The sequence below is a fragment of the Leptodactylus fuscus genome, chromosome 8 (genome assembly GCF_031893055.1).
Source record: "Leptodactylus fuscus isolate aLepFus1 chromosome 8, aLepFus1.hap2, whole genome shotgun sequence".
NCBI lineage: Eukaryota > Metazoa > Chordata > Amphibia > Anura > Leptodactylidae > Leptodactylus > Leptodactylus fuscus.
This window is the reverse complement of record NC_134272.1, coordinates 13531472-13556927: the sequence shown is the minus strand read 5'-3', so window position 1 is coordinate 13556927 and position 25456 is coordinate 13531472. Positions and strand designations below refer to the sequence as shown.

Genomic DNA, 25456 nt, shown 5'->3' with positions numbered 1-25456 from the left:
TATAGTAGTTATATTCTTGTACATAAGATTAGTATTATAGTAGTTATATTCTTGTACATAAGAGGTAGTATTATAGTAGTTATATTCTTGTGCATAGGAGCAGTATTATAGTAGTTTTATTCTTGTACATAGGAGCAGTATTATAGTAGTTATATTCTTATACATAGGAGGCAATATTATAGTAGTTATATTCTTGTACATAGGATTAGTATTATAGTAATTAATATAATACTGCTATGTACAAGAATAGTTATATTCTTGTACATAAGAGGTAGTATTATAGTAGTTATATTCTTGTACATAGGAGGCAGTATTATAGTAGTTATATTCTTGTACATAGGAGGTAGTATTATAGTAGTTATATTCTTATACATAGGAGGCAGTATTATAGTAGTTATATTCTTGTACATAGGAGCAGTATTATAGTAGTTATATTCTTGTACATAGGGAGCAGTATTATAACCACCCTTCCCTGATGTTTCTTTATACGAGTTGCAGAGATTCAGGTTTTCTTCTTTTACACGCAGTAATAATATAACATACATCGAAACTTCTTACTTTAATAGAAAACGCACGTATCTGTAGAAACCTTAGAAATATATAAACAATATGAACAAGTCAGAAAAACTATAGACAATGAATAGTTCCGTCCTCCAGGATCCAGCGGGCATCTGACTGCACAACACAGCATAAAGTCACTGACCGGGGACGCTCTGGATAAAGTCCCTCCATTTACACTTTGCCCATCATCATAACAGATCCTTGATGTACACGTTCCGCCTCACAGCATTGGAAACGCCTTCATTAAATCGGAACCACACATGGCTGTTTCCCACCGCCGTCCCGATCTTCTTTTCTACACAATCTTCTTGGTTGGCGCTCGCTGTGGAAAGTGAAGACAGATTAGACAAAGACTAAACAGCAGGAGGCCGAATATCGACAACACCCTGCTGAGATCTCCTGGACTGACAACACAACAATGTGATCGGATACTACAGGCGTCATTCTCATCAATTCAGCATACGATTCAACATTTTCAGAATTCAGGAGGTTATAGATAGATCTTTTGCTGTCTGAGATGGAAAGAATAGAGAAGATTTGCCATTCACGACTCTGGAAAAGTTGGGTCACAGCTACCAAAAGGCAACCGTGTTGACTAGCATCCAGACTGGACTGAACAGATTTGGAGGCAGATGAAAAAAAAATTATCAATAATTCAAAGAAAGCGCAAAATGGCCGAAGCGGCCTAAGCCTCCATCTACGTCACCTCTCCTTATATATAATGCACCGGGGGAGGGGGTCGCTGTATGAAGAGGCAGCTGCGCTCAATAATATATCAGATGCCAGATCAATGAGTATAAAATATGTACACGCCTGAAGATCTAAGTAGTCAGAAGACATCTCTGTGGATATCTCCTCGCTGATCACTTCAGGCACTTTATGGGCCTCATCATAAAAGTTTGATAGATCGCCGGCTAAGAATTATGGTGAGTGCCGGGGAAAATGGCGGCTAGTAACCCTCATAAATCAACTGGAGGAGCCATGAAAAGTGTTTACCCTGTATGTACAGAATAGAGGATAAACTGCTGATTGGTCACGGCCCGAGCCCCACCACCATCTTTGAAAACGGGGGTCGTTTAACCCTTTTTGCAACTGCACCCTTGGTGGACACAGATGTACCCTGCAATTCTCCTCTGGAGAGATGGCATCCAAAAAGCAGCACTCAGCGAACCACAATGTTCCCATTCACTGACAGCAAACAGAGATCAGTACTGCCCGGAATAGCAGTAAAGGGATTCTATGCTGTTAAAGGGGCATGCAGGGGTCTTGTCACTCCAGTCCTGCAGTTTAGGGGATGAGTATTACCTGTAGCTGTACTTATCACCTTCTTTACAATTTGGCGCCCAAAGAAATCTCTCTCCGGCTGTAATAAAGAAAAAATACAACATGAAGATGTAGCACGGAGTTATTGTACAACTAGTGACACCCCACCACCCTATAGCATCTTGCATGTGGCAGGCAGCAGTGGTCCTCCCCCACCCCAGAATCTGTACAGGACATAACTCAGTAATCATTTTTTTGGGGTAGGTTGAGTCCCTCCATTCAGTACACATTGCCCTGGGTCTGTAGTCTACGCCTCTCTTACCCTCTCCTCAAACGTCGCCTTCTTCATGATGTTCTCCAGCCGCTGTTCATGATTTAGTGTTGCAGGTTTGGCAGCCGGTTTTACCGCAGACTCTGCACCGGGTTTCTCTTCTGTATTTTTGGTGTTCTCCTGCTAGAAGAATCATATAGAATAGAGTCAGTGATGGGACCTAAACCAAGACCATGACAGAACAGACACCTTCCATTACCTGCAGCCGTCTGAGATTTGTTCTTACCGTTTTTCTGTTATAAGGCAGTCATTATACAATGAGTACGAGAGCTGCCAACCCAAATACAACACCTCTGCTCTGTAGTAGCACTTGTCCTGTGTGTACTGTTCAGGAGTGCACTAGAGAAGAAGCTGGAATATAACAGGCGCACTAGAGAAAAAGCAGTCAGGACAAAATGGGTGCACTAGAGGAGAAAGCCATGATGGAACAGACGCATTAAAGAAGGAGTCAGGACGTAACAGGCACACTAGAGAGGAAGAAGCAGGGGAAAAACAGGTGCACTATAGAAGAAGCTGGATGGAAAAATAGGCACACTAGAGAAGAAGCCGGAGGAAAAACAGGCACACTAGAGAAGAAAGCCATGACAGAACAGTCGCATCTAGAGAAGAAGGAGCCAGGGCATAACAGGCGCACTAGAGAAGAAGCTAGGACAGAAGAGGCGCACTATAGAGCAAGGCAAACAACCAAGTGCATTAGAGAAGAATCTGAACAGAACAAGCGCTATAAAGGTGCAATAGAGAAGAAGCCAGATAGAACTGAATATGTAGAGCTTGTTCCATTTAGATTCTTCTCTAGTGTACCCCTAGTCAGTACAGGCAGGCATTATCACAACACAAGTTGGGCCAGTTTGCAATGACCACATCCAAGTCTCTGAGCTGGACTTTTATAGAATAAATCTATCATGACTTTCTGCAGATTCTGCTCTTTCCTGTCAGGAGATCACCTAACTCTTCCAGCGATTTCATCAGCCTCCGCAGTTCAGGACTTTGTACAAGATGTTGATGAACCTAATGAGAATGACTATGATCCCCTTCCCCCACCCACCACTTGCGTCTTTCACTGCCGATGGTATCTGGGATACAATGTAAACAGACAGTCTTATGGGGCGGCATGTTACACCACTCTGCGTCTTCAGGGAGCTTTGTTAAGTCACAGGGATAATTATAAGAATAATGATGGCTACAAGGTAACCAAGGACTCAATCTGCTAACATAACAAGTAACGAGAGGGGAAAGTTACCAACGTCACCAGAAATGCTAACACGATAGGCGACTGTACCAGCAATAACCACTAGGGACAGTGCAAGACAAATCTGGAAGATCTTAAAAGCAGAGATGGCCATATACAGAAGAGAATTATTGTCTGTCCCTACAGATGTGTGCTGAGTCGCTAAGGTATATACAGATGAGATTCTCTGGGAGATAAACGGTGTCAGGCATATACTTATCTGCCTCCGTGCCAAAGAACATGCAAATTGGACCAGTGCGGTATTATGTGAGCCCTGCAGCCTACAACAGCACCATGGCTAGATTGTGAGCTCTGCAGCCAAGCAATACCGAGGTAATGTGCTCGAAGGAATCTCAGAGCAACATCTGCAGGAAGATTCTCAATGATGAAGTGCGTCAAGATTTCCATTAATACACTGACGGGGTAATTGGACCTAGTATGTCAGCATATATGTATATAAATACCCCCCCCCAGGAGTGTGTGCGTGCCCCAGAGGAGGCTGAAGCATCATGTACAGGAGGAAGAGGAGCAGAAATATCAGCAAGGGAATAAGCACCGACAACAAGTCACCGGAAATGTTATGTGTGTACATAGCAGAATAGTGAGCGCAGCTCTGGAGTATAATACAGGATAAGTAATGTAATGTATGTACATAGTGACTGCACCAGCAGAATAGTGAGCGCAGCTCTGGAGTATAATACAGGACAAGTAATGTAATGTATGTACACAGTGACTGCGCCAGCAGAATAGTGAGCGCAGCTCTGGAGTATAATACAGGACAAGTAATGTAATGTATGTACACAGTGACTGCGCCAGCAGAATAGTGAGTGCAGCTCTGGAGTATAATACAGGATAAGTAATGTAATGTATGTACACAGTGACTGCGCCAGCAGTATAGTGAGCGCAGCTCTGGAGTATCATACACGATAAGTAATGTAATGTATGTACACAGTGACTGTACCAGCAGAATAGTGAGCGCAGCTCTGGAGTATAATACAAGATGTAACACAGGACCAGACTAAAGCTTGCTCAGTGGATTTTGGTCACTGCTCATGTTTATTTTTCCCATCAATAGTGATATGCTGCTTTGCTCCTCCTGGGGCTATTTCTTATCTTTGATCATATTGATTAAAACAAAAGGGCCGATGAATCCCACTTGAGACTTGACAATGTAGTCTTATTCATTCAGTCTGTGACTCTCACCTTTCCCATATTCCTCGCCTGTTGAAAAGCTTCCGATCGTCTCATTTTCTCCAGTTCAATCTCACGAGCAATAAGCTGCTTGGCCTGGTACGTGAGCGGCTTCCTGGCTGGAAGTTCTGGAAACCTGCAAACATCCTCCACGTTTCTGCAAAATACAATATGTCACAATTAAAGGGACAGTCAGACTTAAGAAAATGCCATCTGCTTTTCTACCAGGAATATCGCCACTCTAAAGGTTGTGTCAGGTACTACAACTCAGCCTCGTTTATATCAAAGGCGCAGAACAGCAATACCACACATAGCCAGTGGACAAGGGTGGCGCTATTTGTGGAAGAAAAGCAGACTGCCCCTTTGTCTTGAGCGATATCGGAAAGTTTTACATCTGTGAGACTACGACTATAGGGCAGTAAAGTAAAGGTTTGTGTAATACATACATAATATAAACAGATGTAGCAGAGCGGAGTGTGTGGTTTGGCACTAAGCACAACTCATCATGTATGTCCACAAAGCATTACATAACAGGTTGAGCTCTGCTACATATCTCCTGGAGTGAAGATTACACAATGTTACATGATAGGTTAAATGACAGAGGAAAGCTTGTAGTTCAGAGATGAGGGCCATCTGCTGCAGACAAATGTGCCGCTAATGTAATACCCGACACACGCTGATAACCAGAGAAACAGAAAAGAGCGCCGTGTAATCTGGTCTCCAGGAGAAGTCACCCGGGAGATTATGTAACCGGCAGAGGATTAGTGACAGCTCCGCACCTCTCCCTGCACCAGCCAATGCCAGGCAGTGAGGTAACCGCACAAATGGGGAAAGAGACGCTTCACTGGCAGATTATGGAAAAATGGTCAAATGTCTAATCTGAAAATCTCAAATCCCTGTCACAGAGAATTTACAGCTCAAAGATGAATTCTCTCCAATGAAAACTATAGGAAAGCAAAGTCCCCATGATGAGCCTGAATCTCCTGACAGAGTGAACACCATAGAGCTGCAGAGAAACATCTGACCGGTCACCATGTAACACTGACAATCCTGGAAGAAGATGTAATGGCAACCCTATAGGAGGTCACTGCCCCAAAAACAGACCAAAGTAATAGACTGTCATGTCTCAGAAATATGGCCAATGAGTTTAGAGGAAAAGGCATTGTACTGATCCTGTATTATACTCCAGAGCTGCGCTCACTATTCTGCTGGTACAGTCACTGTGTACGTACATTACATTACTTATCCTGTATTATACTCCAGAGCTGCGCTCACTATTCTGCTGGTACAGTCACTGTGTACATACATTACATTACTTATCCTGTATTATACTCCAGAGCTGCGCTCACTGTTCTGCTGGTACAGTCACTGTGTACATACATTACATTACTTATCCTGTATTATACTCCAGAGCTGCGCTCACTATTCTGCTGGCACAGTCACTGTGTACATACATTACATTACTTATCCTGTATTAGACTCCAGAGCTGCGCTCACTATTCTGCTGGTACAGTCACTGTGTACATACATTACATTACTTATCCTGTATTATACTCCAGAGCTGCGCTCACTATTCTGCTGGTACAGTCAGTGTACATACATTACATTACTTATCCTGTATTATACTCCAGAGCTGCGTTCACTATTCTGCTGGTGCAGTCACTGTGTGCATACATTACATTACTTATCCTGTATTATACTCCAGAGCTGCGCTCACTATTCTGCTGGTACAGTCACTGTGTACATACATTACATTACTTATCCTGTATTAGACTCCAGAGCTGCGCTCACTATTCTGCTGGTACAGTCACTGTGTACATACATTACATTACTTATCCTGTATTATACTCCAGAGCTGCGCTCACTATTCTGCTGGTACAGTCAGTGTACATACATTACATTACTTATCCTGTATTAGACTCCAGAGCTGCGCTCACTATTCTGCTGGTACAGTCACTGTGTACATACATTACATTACTTATCCTGTATTATACTCCAGAGCTGCGCTCACTATTCTGCTGGTACAGTCAGTGTACATACATTACATTACTTATCCTGTATTATACTCCAGAGCTGCGCTCACTATTCTGCTGGTACAGTCACTGTGTACATACATTACATTACTTATCCTGTATTATACTCCAGAGCTGCGCTCACTATTCTGCTGGTGCAGTCACTGTGTACATACATTACATTACTTATCCTGTATTATACTCCAGAGCTGCGCTCACTATTCTGCTGGTGCAGTCACTGTGTACATACATTACATTACTTATCCTGTATTATACTCCAGAGCTGCGCTCACTATTCTGCTGGTACAGTCACTGTGTACATACATTACATTACTTATCCTGTATTATACTCCAGAGCTACGCTCATTATTCTGCTGGTACAGTCACTGTGTACATACATTACTTATCCTGTATTATACTCCAGAGCTGCGCTCACTATTCTGCTGGTGCAGTCACTGTGTACATACATTACATTACTTATCCTGTATTATACTCCAGAGCTACGCTCACTATTCTGCTGGTACAGTCACTGTGTACATACATTACTTATCCTGTATTATACTCCAGAGCTGCGCTCACTATTCTGCTGGTGCAGTCACTGTGTACACACATTACATTACTTATCCTGTATTATAATCCAGAGCTGCGCTCACTATTCTGCTGGTACAGTCACTGTGTACATACATTACTTATCCTGTATTATACTCCAGAGCTGCGCTCACTATTCTGCTGGTACAGTCACTGTGTACATACATTACATTACTTATCCTGTATTATACTCCAGAGCTGCGCTCACTATTCTGCTGGTACAGTCACTGTATACATACATTACATATCCTGTATTATACTCCAGAGCAGCGCTCACTATTCTGCTGGTACAGTCACTGTGTACATACATTACATTACATATCCTGTATTATACTCCAGAGCTGCACTCACTATTCTGCGGGTGCAGTCACTGTGTACATACATTACTTATCCTGTATTATACTCCAGAGCTGCGCTCACTATTCTGCTGGTGCACTCACTGTGTACATACATTACATTACTTATCCTGTATTATACTCCAGAGCTGCGCTCACTATTCTGCTGGTACAGTCACTGTGTACATACATTACATTACTTATCCTGTATTATACTCCAGAGCTGCGCTCACTATTCTGCTGGTGCAGTCACTGTGTACATACATTACATTACTTATCCTGTATTATACTCCAGAGCTGCGCTCACTATTCTGCTGGTGCAGTCACTGTGTACATACATTACATTACTTATCCTGTATTATACACCAGAGCTGCGCTCACTATTCTGCTGGTGCAGTCACTGTGTACATACATTACATTACTTATCCTGTATTATACTCCAGAGCTGCGCTCACTATTCTGCTGGTACAGTCACTGTGTATATACATTACATTACTTATCCTGTATTATACTCCAGAGCTGTGCTCACTATTCTGCTGGTACAGTCACTGTGTACATACATTACATTACATATCCTGTATTATACTCCAGAGCTGCACTCACTATTCTGCGGGTGCAGTCACTGTGTACATACATTACTTATTCCATGTTATACTCCTCCACAGCTGCACAGACGTTGCGCTCCTACTGATCTGACACAGTTGATCTATCCTAAGTAAATGTACTGCTTGCACAATTGCTTAGATGTTTTCTATTTCCGTATATTCTACATCTCGGGTTACACATCACCGCCATCTCCTGTGTTCTGTATACAGCCCGGAATACACAAACACCAATTACAATAATGACATAATTGACGCTGCAGTAATTACATCAGTAAAACAAACATACATTATACAAGTGTGGGAATTTGTTTACATTAGAAAATACAGTCTTAAAAGGCACAGGGTTTTATTTTTGAGTATTTAAAAAAAACAAATGCACCCCTTCCGACACCCCTCCTTCATATCACCACCACCACCAAGAAACATCAAGTTGCTGGAAAATTAGATATGGGAACCATCAGACTTTGTTATCGTAAACATGGCTTATGTGGTATAACCTAGTGACCATTTTGACTCCACCCCCAAGGAAACAGTAGACCCACCCCTGAGGAGATGGCCCGATATGCTCCATGGGATTTCCCCCACACTATCAGAGTATCACTATAGGATTCCACCTGATGTTCCACCTTTGGCTGTCAGGGTATGCTGGGAGTTGTAGTTCCACGGGTTGCAGAATAGAGCTGCACAAATTTATATACATAACTAAAATGAATAAGAATATCACTTTAATTTGACTATTTGTGCCTCGAACAGCACAGGGCGCCGCACATTTCAGTACAGTCAGGTATTGGACTGAGCGGAGTAAAAGACTGGAACGGAAAATCATTAAGTGTCTTATTTGATCGCTCAACAAATACGTTATTGATCGGGTCGGTGCCAGAGGACAAGGCAGGATCCCAGCAGGAAGAAGACAATGGAGATACTCACGGGTCTAGCTTGTAGACGTACTGGCCTTCCATGGTGCGCTCCTGGTGGTAGGTCAGGTTATAGGCGAGCATGGTGTTGATCAGGTCAGCGAGCTGCTGCTTCTCCTTCGTGCTGTACAGCTGAGTATTCACCTGTGGAAAGAACGGCCGCGCACATCACTATACAGGTAACAGAACCAGGACATGGCCGACCAATGAGACAATCTCTTCTCCATACCCTGTCTTCACAAACAGCTCCACCGCTGTTTAAGGGTTGAATTTTGGGGGCTCATCTCTATAAAGAGACACTGACATACAGCATCACTGCCTGCCAACATGTAATACCAAATTTACCCAGTAGTGGCCACTGCAGGGAAAACCAGCAAGAAACAGAAAAATAGGAACAACTTCCGGCCAATCAGCTGTTTGCTCGGGTTCCTGTTAATAGACAACTACTTTATTGACCAGCAAGATCAATATGAAGCGACTGATCTCCTATTTGTTCGGTCTCCATGCTGGAGCCATCCTAGTGATTGGTCAGGATAAGGATACCGATTGCTGCAGTGGCTTCACTACTTACCAAGCACAGCGCCGTACATTGCATGGAGGCTGTGCTTGGTACTGCATCTGAGCCCCTATTCTTGGTCATGTGAACAATCGCTTGATGTCATTGGCCTGAGGAGAGGAAGTGGCGCCCAATATCAGAGTCCTGGAGAACATGAAGGAACATCATGACATCATTGTTGGCATCATAAACTCCTCCCCTGACCTGGAAGCCCCTCACTGGACTATGACTCTTCATCATGGGACTATCCAAGTCCCAGGGCAAATTATTGAGGGGATTTTTGGCCCCTCCAGTTTTACTGTATAATAAAAGTTATATAGCTTTTCAAGATACAATATAACGCCGAGCCCAATTTCAACCCCAAGTAACCACAAGGGGGCAGTCTACTGATCCACTACATCAGACATCATGAATTAATAAAGTCCTAGTTTGGAATATAGGACAGAAGTGAATACAGGATGATGGGATGGGGCAATGCTGGGGTCTGAGCGTCCAGTTGGATAGAAGCGGGAAGGGGGGGGGGGGTTATATAGATTTCCTGTTTACAAACACTTATAGGCCATCAATTATTCATCCAGGAAAGTGAGCAGACACAGGAGCGGCTTCCAAACATCGATCACAGATGGGCTGCTAACATTTTTTTCTTAAAGGAAACATATTGATCCTGGCAGGCAGGGCGTGTGCGCGGGGAGGTATAGGGCCGGGGAGGTATAGGGCCGGGGAGGTATAGGGCCGGGGAGGTATAGGGCCGGGGAGGTATAGGGCCGGGGAGGTATAGGGCCGGGGAGGTATAGGGCCGGGGAGGTATAGGGCCGGGGAGGTATAGGGCCGGGGAGGTATAGGGCCGGGGAGGTATAGGGCCGGGGAGGTATAGGGCCGGGGAGGTATAGGGCCGGGGAGGTATAGGGCCGGGGAGGTATAGGGCCGGGGAGGTATAGGGCCGAGGTTAGAAGTGTCATAGGCTGCAGGACAAGACAGCAGTGCTCGCTCTACTGTCACATCCACTATCACATCACTAGGCGTCAGCTTATCAGACACTGTGCATCAGAGTTATAGAACGGTATCATCAATATTAGATCTGCAGGGGTCCAACACTGGGGATCTCCACAGATCAGCAGCTCTCAGTAATGTATGTTTGCCTTGCAAACCGTAGTGACAGCTTTAGGAACTGCAGGGCTGCTCCATAGACTTCAATATCGTAGCGCTGCAGAACCTAAAGCCGCTGCTACACACTGTACAGCGAGTGAGCTGCACAGCTCCATGCCTGTCCTGTAGCAGCTGATCTGAGGGGGTCTTGGATCAGACCCTTGCAAATCTAATATTGATGGCCTTCTAGGTCATTAATATTACACATTTTAAAAGAGTTTTCCACTGATCAATAAACATCAGCTCAATGGCACCCTGCTGATCAGCTCTTTGAAGACACTGCACAGGTCAGTGATGTCATATTTCTGAGTCACATGGCCTGCGTGCAGCACAGTCCCCTTTGAATGACTGAGACCGAGCTGCAATAACAGGCACATCTACTATACCATATATGGTACTGTGTGGTGTTCAATAAAGCTGATCAGCAGAGGTGCCGGATTGTCAGACTGATCTGATATTGATGAACTATGCCAAGGATCAAACATGTAAGGACATATTAATTATCTTTCTGCATTTTTATAGTGTTTTATTTTCCAGGTACAGAAGAGCCAAGATGAGTAAAGTCAACACAAGCGATAAGTGAGGCGGATGCTCAGGACGGAATAAAAGGGTCGGCTACTTTAAGCCTAAAAATATGAGTTTTCGGTCTAATTGCCTCGGCCCTTGGCTCACCCGGAGACACAGATTAAATTGCTTTTTGTTCACTTCAATCACAATTAAATTAAAAGGATATGAGCCTGGGGCTTACGGGTCTATAAAAAGAAGGAAAAAGAAAATAACCTCAGACCCAGGGGGAGACGGCGACCTTGTCTGACACCTCCACAGTCAAGACAACATGGAGGAGGCTGTCAGGATAGACAGACACAGCAAAGCAGGAAGAAAAAAGGAGCAGAAGCCGCACAATGTAGTGAGCGGGGCAAACACTGACACAGGGGAACATGGAAAGATTGCACGTGCATATACACACTGTGTGTGTGTGTATATGTGTGTGTGTGTGTGTGTGTGTGTGTGTGTGTGTGTGCGCATTATACACACGCAGGGTCCTTTAGACCCCATGCCCAATCCTAGCACAAAAAAGGGGAGGACTCAGGACACAGCGTCTGAAGACAAGACCCCCCCCCCCCCCCCCCCCCCGAATACAGGAAGACGCTCCATTGTATGAATGGCTGAGCAGGCGGCTACCATATAGTGTCTGCAGCAGCCCTGATACAGTACAACACAATACACATTGTGCAGACAAAGGCACGTGGAGTTGGCGCAGAACCCAGGAGGTATTAAATGATCTTTAGGGCCCCTGTACAGGCAGACTACACAGGGTTTGCTTCTTATTTTGCCCTGGATAGATCATCACAAATCTATCAATACTCCATTAGAGCCCAATATATTCATCATCTTGGTTCAGCAATTTTCACTATTTTTTTTATATTGCCCCATAAAAATATTTTATATTTTTATATTTAGAATAAAATAATTTATATTATATTTATATATATTGCCCCATTGCAAAGATTTTTCTTTCGTTCTGTCCCGGTGGCCATACAGGGCTTGTTTTCTGCTTGAGGAGTTGTGTTTTTTAATTTAACCATTTTGGAGACTCTATAATGCCTCGGGCATGGTCTAAAAGGCAGATAATTACGTTAGGCCCCTCAACTGCCATTGTGGGACACGAATGGGTTAACATTGAGAGTCGCCTCTCTCTGTCATATACCTGTGCCCACTACCTCGGGGATCACATGATCTATTCTAGGCATCAGAATTGCACAGAACGGCGGCATTTCTTTCTGAAGAACTTGCTGACTGAATAGTTACGGGAAAAACGCTATATGGCGGTTGTTAAAGGGATATTCTCCTTTCATACAGGCTCAGCCTTGACTATTTTTGGCACCACTGTAGACCTGAATGGAGAGAGTCATGCACATGCGTCATCTCACCATTCTCAACAGTGCAAGATGGTGGGGAGGGGGAATTCAAGGTACGCCTAAAAAAGATGGGACCTGCATCCATTGCACAGTTATGCTTCACGTCCTCACAGATGTGCCGTATTATATACCGCCTTCAGTGCTATATTACTCCCTTCTAACAGTACAAGGCTATGGAAGAGTACTGTGGAGAGGAGGGGGGTGTTCCTCAAGGCCCAGCGATGATACTAGACAGTACGGTCCGCCCTTCTGACAGTGGAGGGATATCAGTGCAGATCAATACCTCCAGCACCCGGGTGCATACCAGGAAAGCTGACAGTGCACTGAATTCAGCACACTGTCTGCTTTCTAGTGGAAAACAACACCGAACATCCTCTGTTAGGCAATGTTAAGATAGAACATCTGCCCTCCAAAAATGTATTTATTTTTTGGAGAATTTCTGCAAACATGTCCCACATCTTACATGAACAATATTTAGAGAATTCAATCGTACCCTCCTTGGTGTGGAATTTGCCCCAGAAACCTGCTGGAGACAAAACACTGCCCTGAATGGGAAAGGTGAAGAACTTTGTACTCACTGGCCGCAGCTTTGGAGAGATGACATCAAGCAGGAGACACAGAGCGTCCAGAACCAAAGACTGGGGTCCTACACGTGAGCGGATGGCAGGAGCGATTTCAGATACCATGGTGCTTAGAAGATTCTGCATCTGGTTCAGTTTGGATTGGGCCTGGGTGTAAAACATAAAACACTTTTTGTAACATTTCCCTATTTTATCACATGAAAAAGCAAATCCTTTCAAATCAGCAGGAAATACGGGCCCTATACATCCTAGGAAACTGCAGAGATATAGGCAATCAAACGTCCTACTAAATCCTATTAAGGTTATAAATGTGAAAGTTTGTGAGTTTGGATGTTTGGATGTTTGTTCCTCAATCACGCAAAACCCGCTCGACCAATTTGGCTGAAAGTTTCCACAAATATAGTTAATACACCCGATTGCGCAATAGGCTACTTTTCGTCACAATAGCGCACATACGTTTGTGCCAGGACCCCCACAAAACCCAAACTCACACCACCATCTCTGCAATCTCACACACTTTGGACCATAGCAAGCCACAAAATTCCTATTGCCCTCTGCAGCCTCGCCCCTAACCCCACACAATCTCATACACATATACTTTACCACTTTGCCCCTCCCCTTAATGATACTCCAGGAGGTTCTCTATAACGCTCCGGAGCAGCCATGTTTGCCGACCCCCACCGCTCTGACAATCCGCGACACCGCCCACCCATGTCAATACCCCTAGGAAGTCTAATAAATGCAAAAAAAAAAAGTTTAAAAAAAAAGTAAAAAAAATATAAAAACAAATAAAAAGGATTAAAAATTCAAATCACCCCCCCGTTCCTTAGAACACATATAAAAGTAGTTAAAAACTGTGAAACACATACATGTTAGGTATCCCCACGTCCGAAATCGCCCGCTCTACAAAGCTATACAAATATTTTTCCTGTTCGGTAAACGCCGTAGCAGGAAAAATGGTCAAAAGTGCCAAACCGCCGTTTTTTCACTCTTTTGATTCTGATAAAAATTTGAATAAAAAGTGATCAAAGCAATAACATTTCCCGAAAACGGTAGAACTACAAAGTACACCCGATCCCACAAAAAAAGACGCCCTATACATCCCCGTACACGGACGTATAAAAAAGTTACGGCTGTCGGAATATGACGACTTTTCAAAAAAAATGTTTTAACACAGTTTTGGATTTTTTTAAGGGGTCAAAATGTAAATAAAACCATATAAATTTGGTATCCCCGGAATCGTAATGAAACACAGAATACAGGGGACATGTCATTTTGGTTGCACAGTGAACGCTGTAAAACCAAAGCCCGTAAGAATGTCACAGAAATGCATTTTTTTGTCAAATCCACCCCATTCAGAATTTTTTCCCTGCTTCCCAGTACATTATATAGAATAAATAATGGCGGCATCATGAAGAAAAATTTGTCCCGCAAAAATTAAGACCTCATATGACTCTGGGAGTGGAGAAATAAAAAAGTTATGGGGTTTAGAAGGAGGGGAGTCAAAAACGAAAATCAAAAAATGCCATCGGCGGGAAAGGGTTAACTTCAAATACTTCTGTCCCAAAGTCACTATGTAAAGTTTCTCACAACACCGTATATATAGCAGCTCAAATACAAAGTAACTGCAACACACAAGTCTCACGTATTCTCTGAATTACAGCAAAAACAAGATACAAACTTACATTTCATATCCCATACCTTATACACAGTACGAAAACCTTACCCGCGCCTGTATATACCCACTGCTACAATCACCGCAGACGAAGTCGCGGGTACCAGCTAGTGTCTTCATATTTCCATAGATATGTGGTAATTCAGCCCCACCTGTAGGCCAGTGGGAGTAATGCAGCCAAAAAAAAAAAAAATTGCAGCTCAAACCCCATTCACTTGAAAGGGACTGAGCTGTTGCTGTACCATGTGACCGATGAATGTGATATTACAGGCACAGGACAGTCTTCAGCACTCAAAAGATTCACAGCCTCTATAAACAGCTGATTTGTTGGGGGGTCCAGAGTGTCAGACCACCACCGATCATGTACTGATGACCTCCATGTAAAGGATAGGTCATCAATACGCAAGTTCCAGAAAACCCCTTTGAATGAAACTTTTGGCCATACCTCATAGTGGCTATTGGGATAAGCAATTCGCGGGATATTTGAAGCTGCAAAGAAGAGATGGAAGGCGACCGGGAGGAAAGGCAGGTATCTCATGAGCTGGAAGTTCTGTCCATGCATTATGGTTGTATTCACAATGTCGGTAAATCCCAACCAATCCAGAGCTGAAACTACTGTGCTGAAATTGGACTCCTTCACCTTCATGTTTAGGAAGTTGTCGTATAATCCCTATGGAGAGGAACTCGGGGTTAGAAAGAAATTTGACAAAGCTGTAGGGTACAAAGAGAAAAAAAAAAAAAAAAAAAAAAAAAAAAAAAAGATCGCCTTGTTGTCCTGCAACTCCTTCACTGATGTTATGGAATGGAGTTGCATTGCGACCCATAGTGTGTTGTGACTAGTTTCAAAAAGATCAGCTATCAGTGTCACAATGTGACTAATATTATTGAAGAAAATGCAGGGAAACCCTGCAATCCTTGGTTGTCCAAATTCACGGTGTAACTCCAACCTAAAGGAGATCAAACCCTACAATTGACCGTGTGATCTGCAGCGCCCAGTCATAAAATCCCCCTTAATGCTCCACTCACCAATGTCAGCTTCTCATACTCCCCCGTAGCCATAGTCAGGTGCAATATATGGTGGAATCTCTGGGCCAAAGCACTCAATGGAGTTCTGCCCAACACATTGAGGGGATCGTTGTCATTTCTAAGCAGCAGCTGAAGATCCGGGGTAGTAACATCTTGACCGATGCGCTTTCTTGAGACAGAAAAAAAACTGCATCAGTAACTTTTGATCCTTGAACACTACCCCTAAAGGGTTACTGCTATGTTACAAAGTGATGGAATATGGTTAAGTATGCTATCACTTTATGACAAGAGAGGGTTTGACGTCTGGGATGCCCCATCACTTCTTGAGCATGGATGAGCCATATAAGTTTCCACTATACAGCGGCAGTCTTGGCCACCAGGCTGTGCAAGGAGCCACAATATGGTCAAATTCAATAGAACAGCGGGTACAGCGGCATGGTAGGCGACAGTCACCCGCTCTTCCAGACTATACCTCTGAGCTTTTGGGAGCTGGAAGATTTCCTGCCATACAGCGAATAAGCCCTTGTTTTGATCCTTTAGCCCAATCTTCATTGTCTGGACTGTGCGCATGTTCAGCTCTTTCTTCCCTCTACCATGTAGGAACTGAAAATAAAAAAAGGTTCAGATACGGCTTGTAGTGACACGGTGCCTACAATTTCCCAGCCCCGGGTCATACACACAATGACCTTGTACGTTTGGACTCGCAATCTCAAAAGTTCCATATTGCAAAGAGATAGTTATCCCATACATTGCAAATGCTGCTGGGGGGCGCTAAACCCCAATAAAATGGCATACAATACAGCACTTGTCATAAGCGGATTTATATTATGATGCTGACATGATGTAGACATGACATAAAATGTGACTGAAGGGGTCCAATCACTGGAAACCCTCAGAGAACACGGGCCCTCGATTCTAGCTAGAGATACTTTCAATAACTTCTCATAAAGGGGAGTGTCAGGTTGCAAACGTACCTGCAGCGTATTAAGACAAGACCTTATATCGTTCTCCGTTTTCTCACACAACGCCATCAGTGCCCCGGTGTCGGCTTTCATGCTCTGCTTCAGAGCGATCTGCAAAACCAAACCATGGTGTAAAAAACAAAATCCATTAGTAAAGGAGACTGCAGGCATGATTCATAATACAGGGAAAAAAGAAGCACCATTATAAAGTACAATATTACCCCTAAATGACAAACACCATATACATTAGGATGGGTCATCAGTATGTGATTGGTGGGGATCGAACACTCAGGACCCGTACCGATCAGATGGTTGAAGAGGCTTTGGTGTTCACCGGTCACATGCTACAGCAGCAGCTCAATCCTTCATGGCCGAACTGCAATGCCAAGCACAGTCCCTACAATATTTACAGCCCTGGGCTCAGTATTCAGGGAAGGGGCTGCAGCACTCACCCGAACCTTGCAGCCTCTTCAACTAACTCATCCATAGGGGTTCCCGTTGCAGGACCCCCACAGTCACTTATTATTAACCTTCTGCAATTTGGATTAAACTGTCTCACTTCTGTGTGAGAAAGTAACTACTCCAATATGGAAGCCATGACCGTAAGGTGTAATGTAATCCTACGGTGCCGGTTCCTATATAGGACAAGAGCAGTCCAGAGCTACCACACCGCATGCTATGCTGCTATTTAGAGAAAAGCATCAATTGTAATGAAAGCCATTTTGAAGAAGAACTTTAGGGCGTCTCACTATATAATTGGAGGTTCACTTTAACACCTACACCAAACCACTTCAATAAAAAAAATGCCTGCACCATGACATTGAGCAACCTGGGCATTGCTGCTGCACATCGCTGGATTTCTAAAAGTAACTTGTAGTTACCAACCTCATACAACCTCTGTACCAGCCTAGAGGGCAACGTCTGAGGGAAATTCAACATGAATGCTTGCTGCCTGAGCTGCCGCAGAGATGGCACATACCTACACGAAAGAGAAGATGTCACAGATAGTTACCGAATCAGACAATGGGTCACTACAAAATGCCTTACCAAGACCACAAGCTAACATACTGAGTCATTGTCATAACTCCCAGCATGCACACTTGCTCATCTGTCAATCTGTCAATGAAACTTCTACAGAAGTGAGCAGAGCTTGCTGACACTTGTAGTTTCACAACAGCGGGAGCGCCAAAGAATGCTAACTTGTTTTATAGGATACTAACTGGTCATTGCAAATACAGATGATAGGTCGGAGCAGTAGACCCCCGTCTTTCTTTTTCTTCTTCAGTCCAGCTGTCTCAGCCGTCCCACCTTCATCTTTGCCGTCCTTCCGGTTAACTAAACTTAGCAGCATATTGATAGAGACCTGGAGAGCAGAGAGAACAGCGTTAGGTAACCACCAAGTCCAGCTCAGACATGTTTCTCTTGCAGAGCAGTCAGTCAAGAAGCAGATACAGGACGCGCACCAGAGACGTCACAGCTTACCAGTATCAACATTAAAGATGAGTAGTATAAGGGTCTGTGTAACAGTGAATGCTGGTTAGGTATTGCTGCGAAAACAACACAAACTCCAGGGGGCGACCACAAATTCAAGGGGGCTTATCCGCATGTAGATGTGTATTTTATTCAATGTGAAGCCGTTAGTGGTATTAATCGCTTTAACGATCTAGATGGACTCCATAGATCTATTTAAAGAGGAACTTTTATGTCCTCTAAGATTGGGAACGTTATAGAACATACAAAGCTGACAATGTAGGCTGAATTCAGCACGCTGTCACTTTTGACAAGATCTGCCACAGTTCCAGAGATATTGGTGCCATTGGGTTCAGCCACCTATATCGCTGTAGTGTCAGACGCCGGCCTCACACCCAGGCATCATTAATGGGCACTGGGGAACACTTCCCTTACGGTATACTTCTATAGCCTTGTATTGTGAAAGAGGAGGGGGGAGGGGGAGTGTTCCTCACTGCCCAGAGATTACAGAGTTATGAGTCCGGCCCCGCTGACCGTGCAGTGATATTGGTAGCCAAAATTAGCAGCACCCGTACCTCTGGAACTGGGGAGAGGGGGGACAAATACCCAAATTCATTGCATGGTCAGTTTTACAACAGTATATAAGACTGCCTTATCTTAGAGGACATGAAAGGTAAGATATCGTGCAGCACTTTACAGATCATAGTGCTATGTACACAATGTGTGTGACACAATATAGAGAGATAAATGACAAGCGTTTACAATCTATGAAGTAGAGGGGGTGACGAGATAGAAGAGCTTATGTAGTGCACCAGCCATTTTTATGAGAGAGATAACTTTAATTACATAAAAAAAGCTGCTCCTGACAGGTCTGTCATTCCTCATGAAATAATAGTATCCAAGAAACTTTCCTTAGAATTCTGCATTATGTTGTTAGGCCTCGTGTAACTTTATGAATAAAATCACTGTTACTGTATAGGAGCGTTCAGGGCGTCATTAAAAACTTACTGTTGGTGCTCCATCAATTTCATCAATTACTAAACAGTTAGGTCGCTCGTCCAACCCCAGCACAGATTTCATTTGTGTTGCAGCTTCAATTCGAGTTCTGAAAACCTCTGGACTGCGATCATCACTAGAATTTTATATACAGAAAGTTGTAGGAATTCATGTGTATCAAGCATTGCCTTAAGATCATATACCAGTATATACAGAGGCGTAACTATAGCGGTCGTAGGGGGTGTGACCGCAACCGGGCCCGGAGGGGTACCATAATATATTCCACCACACATATTGTTAATGTAAAGGGCTCCGGCTATTGGAGCATCTGAGATATTGCAGCAGCACTCGTAACCTTCACTATAAAGAATTCGCTCTAGGGAGGGGTGTAGGGGGCCCCCAGACAAAACTTTGACTTTAGTTACGCCACTGAGTGTATATATGTACTCACCTAGCATTCATCTCCACCACATTGTATCCAGCATGTTTTGCTATTACATGAGCCAGTGTAGTTTTCCCCAGACCAGGAGGACCACAGAGCAAAGCAACCTAAAATTAGAAAATTAGTGTTAGAATTTTATTTATTTTTTTTACATTTTTAAAGCTTATATTGAAATATTAAACCCACTTTAACTCAATTTCCAAGCCCTGACAATAAGCAGAAATCTTGAGGAGGAATGTGGGGGAATTGAAAAAGTTTTTTCCTGCACAGCAGCATCCCGAGCACCCAGTTTCGAAGGAAACTACTGAACTTCTCCAATCAAGATAATAGGGACAACTGCAGTTCCCTGCACAATAGGATAGCCAGGAGGACCCGCATGCTAAAAAGACTGATCTAATGATTTCTAGAACTTTTAGGGATGGCACGACAATGAAACCGTACAGCAGATGGCAGTTTTATTTCCAGCATCTTATAGTTGAGTTCCTGTGACACAATAAATGATCCGTTCTTCACCTACCTTGTTCTTGGGTCTATTGTACTGATCCAGTTCTGCATCCAGAATCTCCTCTGTGATCTGGGCTTTGCTCTTCCATTTTCCGGTCGACTCCTTCTGGAACTTGTTGTTCGCTCTCTGATCTGGTATTGCTTTGGGCTTCTTCACTGTCTTTTCTTTACCAAACACTACAGTGTCCCATAACTTCAACCATTTCAAGAGGCAACGGTTCGTATACTGAGTGAAGAAAGCAAGAGTGGACCATAACTAGGATGCAGGCAGGATCATTCCGCATAGGAGTACATGGGGATTTAATGCTTACATCGTCACTGAGCAGCTCCGTGTAATGTTTTGGGGTGTATCTGTCAACCCAGAGACTGTGCGAGGACGCATCATCACCTTCTTCTTCTGCCTCAGCAGCGACAAGCTCTAAACTTTCATTTTCCACCTCTTCAAAATCTTTCATTTGACTGAATAGAAAAACCTTAAGTATTCAGGTATTCATATGCATCTCATGAAGACAATTGCAGCGTATATGCCCTATGGAGAACTGATCTTTACAAGCAGCTACTATATGGGAGGTCTTGAGACGTTTATGTATCAAACCCCTAAGGATCGGTCATCGATATCTCAGGCACAGAATACCCTTGTACAGTTACAATGTGTAAAACCTGGTACATGGCTGGTCTATGACCACGGTCTTTAGGCTCCTTACCTGTTTAACATCTCTGTAAGGCGCTGCGATTCCTCTAATACTTGTCTTCGACGCTGAAACAAAAGTGTCCCAAATCAATACATGAAAATTGAAAACCATAGAATATGCTACGTACATCTTACAAGGATCGTCCAGAAGATATTATGTCACTTGAAGGGGAGAATGAAGTTGTACCATTAACAACCAGTACAAATTCCTTATCTTTTAACCATTACAATCATTATACCCTGTTATATACTCCAGAGCTGCATTCACAATTCTCTTGACTGGGAAATGTGAACAAGCTTCTCATCACACCCTGTGTTTTCCGCATTTACTAACTTGCTCAACGCTCCCCAATCCTGGATTTGTATTTGGCCGTGATAATATGTAATATTCTATTCTGCCCAGTTATCACCCATCTTCACACTATTATTACCTCATCAGCCACTTGTTCCTTAAGGTAAGAAATGGGGACTCCTAGAAGATGAAGCTGCTGGTCCCCTCTCCAGCTTAGGCCTGTGGTCTTAGCATCCTGAAAGAAAAATGGAAGTACACAAAATAAAAAATCTGAATACTCCGCACAACCTCATTGCATTGCCAACAGCTGCTTAGAAATTACATTGTTAGGCTACGGCCCCATGTAGCGAAATGCAGCAAAAAAACACAAAGCTGTAATTTATCCCTTTTTTTCTGCAGCATTTCTGCTGAATTTTTTTCTCTAATTAAACCTATGGGAAAATGGCAGTGTTTCCGGTGATATTACTGACACGCTGCGTTTTTCAAAAAAGCGAGCGTTTTTCTTTAAAATAGGTAGCTACTACGCAGCAATTTTTTTCTGCAATGTGTGGATGTTTTGAATTTAAAAAAAAAAAAATGTGTGGATGGGATTGGTCATAATTTCATTCACGTTGCAGGTACTGTAAAACACTTTTGGGTTTTTTTTGCCGTGGCTTTTCGGCAGCGTGGGGCTACAGCCCCCTTTCCACAGGAAAGGGATTAACTGATCGCTGACAGCCCAACCACTGTGACCCTAAAAAAACAAACAGATGCCCCATGTGAATGGAGTGGCTCTTTTCACTTGTATGGGACTGCCAGAGACCCCTAAAGTGCCACAGAAGTGAATAAAGTGGTAGCTGAGCATGGACACCACACTATTCACATGGGGCAATTATGGACCTCTGTATTTTTGTTCATTGGGGGCCCCAGAGATGAAACCTCAAGCAATAAGACACCTCACCTTTCCTGTGGATAGGGGAAGTGTCAATAATGAAAAATTTGAATAAAGTTTATTAATATTAATAGTAGGACAACTCACCTGAACCCCTGTCCCATCTTGATCATCTCTTAGGGTCATGTAAACCCTACTGCCATCACTGGAAGTCACATTGATGTAGTCCTCCAGTACAGGCGGCCGTTTCAACACACGCTTCTGCTCGGTTTCGGTCGGGGTCATTTGCAGAGGTGCCATATCGCTGACCTCAAGGGCATCGCAGCTTAGGAAGTTCAGATTTCTGTTAAGAGGATACAATAGGAATACCTAATGTCTAAATTCAGAACACTGACTCCAAGCACAGCTGCTGTATGTTTCTTCCCCATATATATTACTGTATACACGGGCCATATACACAGCTATGAGAAATTACAGCCATAAATCTCTCTGTATGGATGAGTTGCTTTTAAATAAACAATATGGGAACCTTTGGGACAAAGCAGCGATCTGCGACCTGAGACATTTCAGTGGTTGCAAAACTACAACTTCAAGCATGGATGGGTAGCCACCAAATGTCAAAGCATGCTGGGAGTCATAGCTCTGTAACAGCTGGAAACCTATAAGTTGCCACTGGAATAAAATACCCCTTAAAATCCACAAACATTACATACCTGTCCTTTTTCTTCTGTGTGGGATCAGGTGACGGTGGCGGAGTGATGTCATCACTTATTACCGGGCTGGGGACAGAACCATCACAGGCTCCAAAGTCCAGTTTTTTAACAGCCTCCAATTTGGGGCGCTTGGCTTTAGGAGCTATAGAAAAAAAAAAGATTGGAAATTATATTTCTTTCTAATTCACAAAAATAAACATTATACAAATAGTAACATTTCCACAACCTTCTAATATACTAAGGGAGCGTTCACACTACCGCCGGTGTCCGGCAGCTAGTGTCCGATGCTAATGTCCGCGCAAAATCTTGTGCGGACGTTAGCATCGGACACTAGCTGTGTCCTTGACATTTTGCATTGATTTAAATGGACATCAGGTACGTTCTTTTACAGTCCGTGCCTGTCCTTAACTGTCCGTTCACAAAGATGTCCGATTTTTCAATGTAGGTTTTTGCTGTCCGCTTGAAAAATCGGACATCTTTGTGAACGGACACTTAAAGACACCCACGGACTGTAAAAGAAAGCACCCAATGTACATTTAAAGCAATGTAAAATGTAATTGACACAGCTAGTGTCCGATGCTAACGTCCGCGCAAGATTTTGTGCGGACATTAGCATCAGACAATAGCTGTCGGACACCGATGGTAGTGTGAGCGCTCCCTAAGACAGGGATCACATTACCATTGGATTCAGTTATGATGGAGTCTGTTTAAAAAAAAAAAAAAAAAAAAAAAAATGGACACTTATAACAGACATTAATGGCCACTAACGTTAATGTGTCCGTTTTTTTACCTGATCCATTTAAGGCATATTTTTGTTTCTGCCTTCTGAGCATGAGCAAAAATAAAGCGCACACATAATAATGGACAGTAACTGATGGTTATCCGTTACCCATAGACCTTAATGTTAGAAAATAACAGATGCGTGGCTTTCATTATGAAAGTTTTTTTTGTTTTCTTGCTGCTTTTTTTTTTTTTTTTTTTACAGACACAAAAATCCTGCAAGTAGGATTTTTTTTGTCCACGAAAAAACGGACATGTAACAGATTTGGTGTAAAACGGACACAGGATAAAATCCCACTGAAATCAATGGAATTTTTAAACAGATTTTTGACAGATCGCTAGTGTCTGTTGCGAATATCTTCTAACGGACAATAACAACAGACATTACTGATGGTCCCCAGCGGTGAACACCTCCTAAGTAGGTGATTATGTTTGATGGAAAATAGTGTGGGGTGTAAAATAATAAAAAGTCACTTTTTTTTGTGAAAAATGACTTTCCATGTCTTGTATGCCACAAAACTCATGTACAAGATGTGATAAATCCGCCGAGGACTAACGTACATGCAGCGTATATGTACGGCATAGGTCACTAAGGGGTAGATCATGCTACCGCTGGTGACTGTCAGTAGTATCCGTTACAAGCAATTCGCAACAGACACTAGCAGAACCCTCACAAATATGTTAACCTCCATTGACTTCAATGGAATTTTATCTTGTGTCCCTTAGAGACCATTAATGTCCGTTACACACCAAATCCGTCATGTGTCCTTTTTTTTTGGTGTCCATTATTATGGCACATTTTTTTGTGCATGCTCAGAAAGTAGAACCAAAAAAACCCGACAATATAAAAACGGACTGACGGAGTGTCTGTTATGATCGTGTCCAATTTTTTTTTTTTTTTTTTTACAAACACGATCATAACGGGCATCCGACAGTAGTGTGAACCCATCCTAAAATTTTAAACTGATGATATAAAACTCCCTAGTCTAGGGATCAGCACTCCAGCTACAGTGAAACTACAAGTCTCAGCATGCTCCATTTACTTGCATGGGAGCTCCATGACCAGGAGAGTATGTAGGCATGCTGGGAGTTGTAGTCACAACAGCTGGAGGTTGCGGAGTCCTGCCATACCCTATTAGAAAGTTACAGAACCGTTCCTTATAGAGAAACAAGTAGACCTGCATATAACGTACTGAGCGGGGGCTGGGAGAAGCTGGCCGAGACATCATCCTCCTCCTCAGACAGGTGAAGGAAGGCCGAGTTTCGCTTCTTAGACTTCTCAGCGGTCCGGCTGCCATTACTGCTCTGGGTACCACAGTCGGTGGCTTCTACGTGATCGGCAGAGGTGATCGCCTCTTCAAATGACAACTTCTCACGAAATTGGGATGTTTTGGGCACGAAGCGGGAAGGCAGGTCATCTGTCAGCGATAGAAAATAATGTGTCAGATCCCAAAGACATAGGAAAGCAAAATCCTCAGAGCAGTGACGGTCAGGCTGTGGTGAACTACAACTCCCAGCATACTGGAGAACCACTGGCTGCCTGTCACTGCTCCATAATGTTTACTACAATGTATAAACCTATGTAACACAAGGAGAACACTGCAGAACTTTCCATAAGCCAGTGACCAAGCTTTATTCCTCTCCCTCTCCTCACAGACATGGCCGCTCACCTTCCAGCTCGGCCAGCACCTCCAGCTCTGAGGCGAACTGCTCCTCATAGTCATCCTCTATGCCGTACAGGTCATACTCGTCCATCTCTCTCACACAGACATTCCCGCCAAACATCCACTTCCGGGTGAGGGCA

The 25456-nt window shown here is 43.4% G+C and overlaps 1 protein-coding gene across 1 annotated transcript; it reads right to left on the bottom strand.

The window, feature by feature from the left end:
* Positions 1 to 594: 594 nt before the first annotated feature.
* Positions 595 to 25441, bottom strand: CHTF18 (chromosome transmission fidelity factor 18). Its single transcript, XM_075285191.1, has 22 exons — positions 25323 to 25441; positions 24846 to 25070; positions 22873 to 23014; positions 22307 to 22502; positions 21428 to 21523; positions 21010 to 21062; positions 20617 to 20764; positions 20319 to 20531; positions 19811 to 19908; positions 19372 to 19495; positions 18114 to 18256; positions 17779 to 17872; positions 16906 to 17004; positions 16404 to 16534; positions 15932 to 16100; positions 15351 to 15575; positions 13228 to 13377; positions 9042 to 9172; positions 4587 to 4731; positions 2147 to 2278; positions 1867 to 1924; positions 595 to 883 (listed from the first exon to the last, which is right to left on the bottom strand). Exons 1-22 carry the CDS (start codon positions 25435 to 25437, stop codon positions 750 to 752), a joined length of 3021 nt encoding a protein of 1006 aa, XP_075141292.1. The 5' UTR covers positions 25438 to 25441; the 3' UTR covers positions 595 to 749.
* Between the last annotated feature and the right edge of the window lie 15 nt (positions 25442 to 25456).

What these genes read in the sequence shown, in the direction of transcription:
- CHTF18 (XM_075285191.1), bottom strand. Translation starts at nt 25,437, where the DNA reads ATGTTTGGCGGGAATGTCTGTGTGAGAGAGATGGACGAGTATGACCTG. An exon ending in GGTGCTGGCCGAGCTGGAAG is followed by an intron (nt 25,071 to 25,322) that starts GTGAGCGGCCAT and finishes TATCGCTGACAG; the next exon opens with ATGACCTGCCTTCCCGCTTC. An exon ending in TCTCTCCAAAGCTGCGGCCA is followed by an intron (nt 9,173 to 13,227) that starts GTGAGTACAAAG and finishes TTCTTTCCACAG; the next exon opens with GTGAATACTCAGCTGTACAG.